Below are 10,305 nucleotides of genomic sequence, written 5' to 3'. Positions count from 1 at the left end.
TATAGTCGTAAATAACGATCCGTTCGTCAGATATCGAAGGTATATTAGAAATAATAATGTTTCAAAGAGAGAAGCGTACATCACAATTGTCAAATAATATTTTGTATCGTAATATTTTGTATAATATACTTTCTTTGATCCTCTTTACAACTTAATTCACGCATCGTTCGCTCCGTTCTATTAGTTAAGTTTATAAAATGTATGATGTTGATAAAACTATCTCTTATACAGTTATCAACACTTATATTTATATTATATTTATCGTGTACAGAACGAAGGAATGAGTAAAGTATAATATTTTTGCCACAGTCTCTTATTTTTTCTTTTCTTTTCTTTTACTTTCTTTATATAAAGATATTACCCCATTCGGATATATGTATGTATTTCGTAAAAGGAAAATCTTTCGTCGTAATCGTTAATTTTCTTTCTTAATGACCATCGAGCAAGGATGGCTAATCACAGTCAATTATTCCGGATAAATATCGTAGCTACGTAGTACGATAAGAAGGTTTAAACGATATTGTATGATAAAACTCGTTAGCACGTACGACTATGCCAGAAAGAGCGCATCAAAGGAAAAAAAAAAGATGAAGAGAGAAAAAAAAGAAAAATAAAAGTTCCTCGACGTTGTCACAACGTGAAACGTCGTATTCTCGTTTCTCGACGAAACTCGCATTCGCACGATAAATTGTATTATTGACCCCTCGTATAATTTGCGTACTCGTTATTTTGAACTTTACATAGAATATACATTTCATTGTACTCTTTTACGTTTTCCTTTACCATTCAATACGCGTCACATCGGAATAATAATTATTCGTTATATATCGATGGATTGCAATTAAATCGAATCCAAGAAAAGATCTCGCGACGTCCCTACATCTACACATACGTTGCGCATCGCATCTCGATCGAATTCAATCGAAATAAAATTACGTCCAAAGCTCTCGACGAACGTCAAAATATGTTAATTTCGCTTAAAGCAGAAAAAAAAATGAATATCGTTCGTCCGTCAAATTTTCCGTTACGGATGTCCAATACGGCGAATATAAAAATACTTGGAAATTGATTTGTTTCTGCGGTACATACGAGAAAAGGAAGAAGATAGTAATAGAGAGGGAGGGGGGGAGAGAGAGAGAGAGAGAGAGAAAGTAATAAAATACGATGTCTTTTTGTACGACCGGTGAGCACGTAATACGGCTACAAGCATTACCGTGCGCTCGATGTAAAGAAAAATCGGACTAGATCTTCACGGATTAAGATGTATGATTGGTCGACAGGTGACTGTTCAATGCGGCCTTATGACTAAATTTCTTTAAGCAAATCAAACATTCGTGATTCTTTTCATTGATATGCATCGATAAATGCTTCTTCAACGCAGCCTTGTCTTTAAAAATTTTCTGACAAGTGCTGCACTCGTAAGGCCTTTCCCCGGCATGTACCAAAATGTGACTGTTCAAAGTAGTCTTTTGCGTAAACGCCTTGTGACATACGTAACATTCGTACGGTCTGTCGCCCGTATGACTCAACATGTGCTTTCTCAACGACGATTTTTCTTTAAACGTTTTCTGACAAATATGGCATGCGTGCCTCTTATCACCGGTATGTATCAGCATATGAGAATTCAATCTCGTTTTTTCTCTGAACGCCATGTCGCAGAGATCGCACGCGAATGGCTTTTCACCCGTATGTATCAAGGTATGTCTATTCAGATCGGACTTACGCGTGAAAATTTTATCGCAAACCTTGCAATCGTATTGCCCGCCGGTATGCAACAACATGTGACTGTTCAAATCGGACTTGCGCGCGCACGCTTTGTGGCATATATGACATTCGTGGGGTTTCTCGCCGGTGTGAACCAACATGTGAGAATTTAGCTTAGCCTTTTCCCTAAACGTCATTAGGCACTCTTTACATTCGTAAGGTCGTTCGCCGGTATGAACCATCGTATGCCTGATCAATTCCGATTTCCTTTTGTACGTCTTCTCGCAAATGTTACAGGCGTGCGGCTTTTCTCCGCTATGCGCCAGCATGTGATTGTTGAGAGCAGTTTTTTGGGCGAACGATCTGTGACACATGGTACATTTAAACTGCTTCATGCCCGTGTGAATGGGCATGTGAATGTTTAATTTAGCTTTCTCCCTGAACGCCGCGTAGCATATCTCGCATTTGTAGGGCCTCTCACCGGTGTGAATCAGCATGTGTCGATTCAAATTTCCTTTCTCTCGAAACGTAGCATGGCATACGTCACATTCGAAGGGTCTTTCTCCCGTACTCAACGACTGCTCGTCGTTACCTTCAGGCTTTTTCATAAATCCCTGTTGCAAAGCATCACAGTCATATGGTTTATCTATCGAATGCATTTGCATATGATTTCTTAAGCACCACTTATAAGCGAATCTCTTCTGACAAACATTGCACTCCAGTGGACTCATACCGACGTGTGTTAACATATGCGCATGCAAGCTGGAACTGTCTTGAAAGTTTTGCTGACAAACCTCGCACTGATTCCCGTTACAATGCATTCTTAAATGCGTGACCATAGAATCGTTGTTAAGAAACCATTTCTTGCAGATGGAACATTGAATCTTGTAAAATTTGGGCTGCTGTCCGTTAGCACAAAATACAGGATGCTTCTCGGCGTCTTGAGCTTGCATAAAGTCCGCCGCACTTAAACACCTATGCGGTATGCCATCTTCTTTCTCGCAAAGGTTAGTCGCCGTGATCTGTGCCGTCCAGTTCGGATGTCCGCTAGTTTCTCCCTCCAGCTCTAACTTTACCTGTCAACGAAAAAGGCACTGTACCATCGCCGTTGTTCGCTCGCCTTCAACGCTCGCCTACTAAACTTATAAACGTTAAGTCTTAAAGTTAGACTGGTTACCATCTCATTGGAAAAATCCACTTCACTGTTTTCGATAGGTAAGAATACCTTCTCGAAAGTACCAGAGCATATATCCTCCATGTAGTCCGGATCGAATCTATCTCCAGGTTCTTCTTTAAGTACGACGCTTACAATATTTTCGTCCTTAAAGCAATGTTTCTATTAAATTTCGCGCGGTATCATCGAATCGTATCGTGTTGCAGTTTCATGCAAAATGTTTACCATAACCTGACTGTCTATGGCTAATGCATCCATCGGTTCATCTTTCACCTTAAAACCTTCCATTTGCTATACTTCACTCTGAAAGTGAAATTGATTTACTTGTTTACATGCATTTTCAAACGTGTCGAGAAAGAGAACAAAAGAAGACAATTCTAAGATAAAAGATATAAATAATGTTGTACACGATGGGTGCAGCCAAAAATTTTACTAAAATGGATAATATAACCTCAAACACAACACGACGGATTTGTTGTAACGATAGGCCATTTTTGCAACGGAGCGATCGACGTCTCTCTGGTAAAACATCGTCGCGAACGGTATCGTGGGCGATCGGTTAAGTGAATTAAGATCGATCCTCGCGCCTTTCCTGGTACTTACAATGGAAGTCACATATCCTATCCATCGAACTGGTCAAAAGTTACAACATAGCTGGTGCGCAAGCAACAACCAGTTTCTCTTTCACGGCGCTCTGTCAAAGCACTTTCCTTTTATAACTCGCCTATTGCCGCCGTATTCTCGACCGTTTAATCGTCCTATGTTATCGCTTCTATCGCACGCTACGAAGATGACGGCGTCGACGACGACGACGACGACGACGACGACGGCGGCGGCGGCGACGACGACGACGGCGGCGACGACGACGGCGACGGCGACGACGACGACGGCGACGACGGCGACGACGACGACGACGGCGACGGCGGCGACGACGACGACGACGAACGAAATCAATCGAAACCGCGATCGTCCAAATGTACCGTTTCGCTGGCCATCGTGCGTCGTACGCTTGGATACGCCAGGTAGTACATATGTACGTGCACTCTGTGCTACTTCCTCCTACGTGCGTAATAGGAGGAGCGCGTTTACGTGTGCGCGATTCGTTCCTTTGTAGAGAAGGATGCGCGCTGGCGCACCAGTTTCCCTACCAATGCAATTCGTCCACACCAACGACCGACCTACAGCCTCGGGAGATAAACGCGTCAAAATTTATTATCAAAATTAGCTATCTAGCGAAGAATCGCGTTCCTATTTTATACGGTATATTGACTCTCGCGCCGAGTAAATAATCCAACTTTAAGAAACGTGGACGATACGACGCAAGAGATAGTAACGCGCTAACGCTTTCGAATTTGATCCCAGCTATTGACGCGGTTTCGCGTAGAAAGAATTAAAGAATTTATTCCTCCGGTCGTGTGGTTCGCTCTATACGTTCTAAGGAAAACTCGTCGAGCCGAAGACGACGATAAAGCGTAGAAAGCGATATCAGTGAGATTCTCCCGAATGTTTGTTTACGTTCGTCGAGAGGGCAAATACGAGGTATCGCCGTAAGAGCACCGCTCTATTTTAGTAAATCGTTGGACGCAAGCTCGATCGCCTCGCGAGATATTATTTACGTAGAGACGTGAGTAAAGACAGGTGTGATCGAAGGACGCGAAAAAGTCGCGATGTAAAGCAATCGTTCCTTTTCGATTCTCTATCCGTTCTACTACTGGAAGATTTGAAACTTTATACGCGATATGGCGAGCCGCAATATCATCACGCTTTTATTTCTGGTAATCACGTCGACGACGGCTGCTATTGGTCGAGGTAAGGAAAAACGTAAATGTACACGTACGCTCTCGCGAATTTGTTTTTAACGACTCGTAACGATGTCACGGTAAAAAGGAGAATCGCTCCGTCATCTCTTGGCGTGCTTTAAAACAGAGACTCGCGGTTCGCGCGTTAAAAGAATAGCAGGCGGAGAAGACAGCGATTCGAAGGAGTTTCCCTTTCAAGTCTCTTTACGTTATTCGGACGCCGTGCACATTTGCGGGGGCGCGTTGATAAGCGAAAGACACGTCTTGAGTGCCGCGCATTGCGTGTGCGAGCTCTTCGAGGAACCTTACGACGATCTGTCGGTGGTGACTGGTACGAGGAATGTCAAAAGAGGCGGTCAGGTTCAACGAGTGAAGAACGTCCATTGTCATCCCGATTACGTTTTCGGCGCGGAGAACTCGTGGACTCACGACTTGGTCGTCCTCACGGTGAGTCATCCTCGATAAAAATCGTTGCAGCGCGACGTATTAGAACGTATTTCTAAACGTTTCCCTTTGCAGTTGAGCGAGAACGTAACCTTGAGTTCTAAACAGAATCTCATCGATCTGCCAGCTTCGGACACGCCGGAAAACGTATCGGCGATCTTAACCGGTTGGGGCAGACGTCATTCGCTTGGTCCGTTGTCGAACGTCTTACAAAAAGTGACTCTTACCACTATAACCAACGAGGATTGTCAAACGTATTACAACAATACTATTTTACCGTCCCAACTGTGTACCTTGGAACATAAGGGAGTTGGCGCCTGCAAGGTAGTCGTCGATCTTTATAACTTTATGACTGCACATTGCCACATACGTATATATCCTTTTTCTTTTCTTTTCTTTGTCAGGGCGATAGCGGCAGTCCGCTAACTTACAACGATCAAATCGTCGGTATATTTTCTTGGACTAAGCCGTGCGCAGTGGGCTCGCCCGACGTCTACACCAGAATTTATCAATTTATAGATTTCATTACAAATATCACACGATACGAGGATTAACGAGCGAGAGTCGATCGTTTCGCATGAAAAAAGATTCGAACAATTGAATTATATAACAATGTCGTCGTATTCGTTGATAAACGCGGCTTACGGAGAATATTCCAAAAATGATTGAAAAGTCGATCGAATCGACGATTGTTGCTCCACTCTCTTTCCTCTTTCGACTCATCGATGTTCTAATCGGAGGTTGAATTTACGTCGATTTACTGATTTTAGCTTGAACGACAAAACGATCTCGTTTGTTGACGCGTACGCTCTCTGACGACAGAGTTTACGTATCAATCAGCTTGCGTTCGACGATTATTCGCTCGAGATCCGATACCGATCGGACCGTCGTATCACGTTCTTAAATCAATACAGATTGCTTTATCGTTCCGATCGATCGTTGTCATTTCTTAATCGATCATCTTTGACGTTAAAGATTATCAAAAGATGAGCACGCGAAAGCGCGTTTTCGTGGAAAACGCGGTTAGAGAGGTTCGTGTCTGTTATTATTTATCGTAAGCCGAGGGAGAAAGGTTATGTCGACGGTTCTTAAAATACAGATATGAAACTGTAGATTCCAGAGATGGCACAATACATACCGAATTTTATAACCGAAGAAGAAGAAAGTCAAATAACGAAACATGTTAATACCGTCCCCCTTCCGAAGTGGACTCAATTGAGTTACAGAAGATTACAAAATTGGGGCGGTATACCTCACCCCAAGGGGATGATAGCGGAAGAAATACCAAGCGTGAGTAAATCGTTGTAAATGAAAAATAATGTAATATGCGATAATAAATTTTCAGTGGCTTCGAAATTACGTTGATAGAATAACTTCTTTAAATGTTTTCGAACGAGACAAGCCGCCCAATCATGTATTAATTAACGAGTATTTGCCTGCGCAAGGAATAATGGTACGTGGCGATCGTATGCGCAACCATACCCAATCGGATATCGCTCTTACCCAAACATTTGTACGTCCTTTCTGGAAATTTTAATTTTTAACAGGCACATTCGGACGGTCCACTTTTTTACCCGATAGTAACTACTATCAGTTGCGGTTCTCACACTCTTCTAGATTTCTACAAACGTAACGACATTACGGAGGTATACGATCACTAAATTTTGTCGAATATAATATTGCTAACGAAACGAACGTACGTGCTACGCGCGCACGCGTACGTACACGTATGTACATTTTTCTTTTTTAGCCGCAGCAACTTAAATTGGAGTTCAGTTTGTTGTTGGAACGTAGGAGTCTGTTGATTTTGAGAGGAGAGTTATATAACGATTATTTGCATGCTATTGCGGAAACTTGTACCGACACTATTTCAAAGGGAATAATCAAGAATTTGGATATGTGCGCCGTAGAGTATAAAGAAGGACAGGTATTGGAAAGAAGTACGAGATTATCCTTAACTATCAGACATGTACCTAAAACTAGTAAACTGAAATTAAAAATTGGTTAATGTCGAATGTTCTGTATTTTTCGGTTACGTATAAAAAGTTAATCCTTACGACATCTCCATAGAAGTTGTATCAGTGTCTTCGTAATTTTCTAAACTGATATCCATTATTTCTTCGTCGCATTCGTCCAACATTCCTTGCAAAGAATGTATAGAGGATATAAGAACGTGAAACTGTTTTCTTCGCATTTCTAACTTGTGCTCCAATTGTTCAGATTTTTCCTTTATCAAAAAGTTAACTTATATCGTGCGTGTTAAGAAATTTCCTAATGAAATTCGTTGTTTCATTACCTTTAGACTTCCCAATTCCTGACGCAGCGTAGCGAGTTTCTCGTTGGTTTCCAATCTATCCGGTTGCTCGTTTATAACCTTTGCCAATACGTCGTACTCTATCCTATTTTTTCTTACGCGTTTAGCTTCGTGCAGTTCTACTTTTGTCTTTTCTATTTCCTTTTTGGCTTCCTCTATTTGTATTTCTATCTCATTCGATAAATTACTATAACTCTTCAATTCTTCTTGACTCATGTTCGAGACTAGTCTAGATTTCCTTTGTGCAAATTCACACTGGGCAAGTTGCGACAGCATTCTCTCGTGTAACGTGTTATCGGCGTCAGAACTGTTTATCCATTTTACAAACGACTTTAATAACATATTTATTCGACGATCATCTCCAGTACCATCCCCGTCTATGAGTAATCTTCTGCGTATTACATCCTCTAAAAGTATAAAGCTCGAGTGTAAATACGATTAAATTTATAGGTTATTGCTTATTATACTCTTAAATTTTTTTTACATTATTTGATACAACCACATTGCTGCATCGCAAGTCTCCTTCGGTATTTATCTACTTACTGATTTACGTTTTTCTCTCGACAAAAGAAAAAAATTTATACGTCCCGATGGAACATTTTTATAACACAGTATTCGACTTACCGTCGCACATATTCGTATTTTTATAGATTCAATAAATAAGTATAATTTATAGAATCTGTGACAAAAAAAATCATTGAAAATTTACGATTTCGCTCGATAACAATTTAAGTTGCTTCGTCGTCTAACACACGCGGCTTCTGCGACAAGTATGGACGAAATACGAACTAGAAGCGCGATAGGTAAACACTGTCCCCACCATGCGCCTATTGCATCGGGTATAAGCTCGTTAAATCATATTCCTTTCGCGCGTAATTCAACAATCGAGTTAGTGCGTGACAGAAATTTTGTTGTCTAGTAAGATAGTAATACGTCTGAGAAAAGCAAGAAAAAGTCACGTGCCGGATTATACCTCTCTATAATTTTATCTAATTTATTTATTCATTAAAGTATGATTATTATTAAAGCACGTTAGAGTAAAATGTAAATGACGGCGTTTAATTGGAATTAAGAAGAAAAGATTTTGAAAACGCATCGAAATATACGCAGTCGTTTGTTCAATTAAACAAATAGATCGAGCGCTTCTAGTGTAGTCAAAAAGATTGCGTTTTTCCCTAAAAAAAAAAAAAAGTTTTTTTTTTGCATAAAAACAAAGTTTTTTCAAAAATTTCAAAAAGCCACGTACTCGCTCGAATCTTTATCTTTAAAATGCGATCTTGTTCGTTAAAATCTTTCAAGAATTACGGCTATACTCATCGTAGCCGTAAACCGTTATAAAATCAAGGCTTTGACGAGCAACTTTAAGTCGTAGAAATTTAAAAAATTGTACACAGAGAGGGGTTATCGGTTAACGCGATAGCCCGCACTGCTACCGTTATCACGGTATACTGCGGTTAGCGACAGTGGATAGCGATGATAATAGTAAAAACGAAAATATATAACAGACAGTCATAGTTCGATAAAATGTGGTATGGAACTCTTTATCCAGAAAAGATTTAATTGATCTTATTATAACATTATATTTTGATCTTTGTTCTATATAATTACATGCAAAACAGCATTGTAACATCGTGTATGTAACTAGTAGATAATTATTTATTTCTTAAATGATATTAAATATACTTTACATACTATTATACTGTGTCAATCATGAGGATGATTGTTAAACATACAGATATAACAATTTTTCAAAAACATTATATATCAACATATCTTTGCGCTTAATACAATAAGATCATTGGTCCTGAATAGGAGTTGGTATACAATATATAATATTTGCAACATATATTATGAAATCTACAGTTTTTTTTTTTTTTTTTTTTTATATAGTTGTTTTTGCATTTTAATGCTCTTGCTGATATATTTTATATCTTTACCTTTAAGGTCAGGTACATTTCAAATAACGTGGTAATGACCATTTTTGTTATAGATTGGTTATTTTTACAATATAAAAAGAAAAACAAAAACAAGAAATATTTAATTTATATCAATTAATGGGGCGATGTTAGTCATTTTTTAACAAAACTAAAAGTTACAATTACGATTAGAATTGAATTAAAAAATTCCGATATTCTAAAACAAAGAATATATCTGTGTGGCAAAAATAAGAAATTTGCAAAATGCGCGCGATCATAATTACTTGCGATAGTAAGCATTTAACTCGCTTCATTATTATTTTATTTAACTTTTTTTTTTTTATACGATATACGAAACAACTTTATATCAGTTTTGCGTTGTTTTTAATTTTTTTTTTTTTCATCTAAATCTAGCCGTGTCTGAATATATTAATTCCTGTATACATTTTAATGAAAAATATTGTATTATACACGTAATAATATAATTTACAGATTTTAGAATACGTATTATATAACAGGGCATAGAAAATTGTTTTTTTTTTCTGTTTTTGAGGAATTTAATAATGTCGAAGGCTATTATCCTTTCGTGGAATCTCTTTTTTTTTTTTTTTTAGAATTTAAGTACCCTACAAGAATGGAGATCCCTGTATATAGATTACGACTGAGATGGTTTCTTTCTCCTGCCAAATAAGTTGCTTAAAACAGAACTTCGTTTATAATCACGATCTTTTCTACTACCACTTATACTATTTTCACTTTCTGAACCACTTTCGGACGGTCTTCTACCATCTACAAGCGCAACGTTTTGAACATTCTGCGGTACTGCTGGCGGAGCTACGTACGGAGGTAAAGAGGCTGGTCTGGTACTAAATGAATTATTTTGTTGCTGTGAAGTCTAAAAGTCAAAATAAATCATTGAAGCGTTTATCTATGAGATAAAACATTATACGATAC

General features: G+C 39.0%; 4 protein-coding genes and 1 long non-coding RNA gene across 15 annotated transcripts in view; 2 read left to right on the top strand and 3 right to left on the bottom strand.

Moving 5' to 3' along the window:
* Positions 1-76: 76 nt before the first annotated feature.
* LOC122632602 (zinc finger protein OZF-like) lies at positions 77-3,909 on the bottom strand. Of its 4 annotated transcripts, XM_043819626.1 has the most exons (5): positions 3,482-3,909; positions 3,104-3,181; positions 2,882-3,025; positions 2,499-2,780; positions 77-2,318 (listed from the first exon to the last, which is right to left on the bottom strand). In XM_043819626.1, the coding sequence occupies exons 2-5, from the start codon at positions 3,164-3,166 to the stop codon at positions 1,257-1,259; spliced, it is 1,551 nt and encodes a 516-aa protein (XP_043675561.1). In that variant the 5' UTR covers positions 3,167-3,181; positions 3,482-3,909; the 3' UTR covers positions 77-1,256. The 4 variants fall into 4 exon arrangements, with proteins under 4 accessions (XP_043675561.1, XP_043675558.1, XP_043675559.1 ...); XM_043819623.1 differs by having other exon boundaries at positions 77-2,780; XM_043819624.1 differs by having other exon boundaries at positions 77-2,780; positions 3,104-3,909.
* A 35-nt stretch (positions 3,910-3,944) lies between these two features.
* On the top strand, positions 3,945-6,477 carry LOC122632611 (chymotrypsin-2-like). Of its 2 annotated transcripts, none has more exons than XM_043819644.1 (4): positions 3,945-4,687; positions 4,805-5,124; positions 5,230-5,445; positions 5,526-6,477. In XM_043819644.1, exons 1-4 carry the CDS (start codon positions 4,618-4,620, stop codon positions 5,673-5,675), a joined length of 756 nt encoding a protein of 251 aa, XP_043675579.1. In that variant the 5' UTR covers positions 3,945-4,617; the 3' UTR covers positions 5,676-6,477. The 2 variants fall into 2 exon arrangements, with proteins under 2 accessions (XP_043675579.1, XP_043675578.1); XM_043819643.1 differs by having other exon boundaries at positions 4,086-4,687; positions 5,197-5,445.
* Positions 5,724-8,196, bottom strand: LOC122632614 (THO complex subunit 7 homolog). The gene is made up of 4 exons (XM_043819647.1): positions 8,060-8,196; positions 7,418-7,842; positions 7,179-7,348; positions 5,724-7,100 (listed from the first exon to the last, which is right to left on the bottom strand). Exons 1-4 carry the CDS (start codon positions 8,067-8,069, stop codon positions 7,076-7,078), a joined length of 630 nt encoding a protein of 209 aa, XP_043675582.1. The 5' UTR covers positions 8,070-8,196; the 3' UTR covers positions 5,724-7,075.
* Positions 8,197-8,551: 355 nt separating this feature from the next.
* LOC122632617 lies at positions 8,552-9,132 on the top strand. Its single transcript, XR_006327900.1, has 2 exons — positions 8,552-8,602; positions 8,652-9,132. It is a non-coding gene; the product is annotated as an uncharacterized LOC122632617 (long non-coding RNA).
* Positions 9,074-10,305, bottom strand: part of LOC122632597 (spectrin beta chain, non-erythrocytic 1) — a 37,339-nt gene continuing 36,107 nt past the window's right edge. For all 7 annotated transcript variants that reach the window (XM_043819595.1, XM_043819596.1, XM_043819590.1 and 4 more), the window contains one exon: positions 9,074-10,246. In XM_043819595.1, the coding sequence (XP_043675530.1) occupies positions 10,007-10,246 (240 nt within the window). In that variant the 3' untranslated portion in view covers positions 9,074-10,006. The remainder of the gene's footprint in view (positions 10,247-10,305) is intronic.

Source organism: Vespula pensylvanica, chromosome 10 (assembly GCF_014466175.1).
Source record: "Vespula pensylvanica isolate Volc-1 chromosome 10, ASM1446617v1, whole genome shotgun sequence".
Classification (NCBI taxonomy): Eukaryota; Metazoa; Arthropoda; class Insecta; order Hymenoptera; family Vespidae; genus Vespula; species Vespula pensylvanica.
The sequence above is the reverse complement of the archived record's forward strand: the minus strand, read 5'-3'. Positions and strand labels throughout refer to the sequence as shown.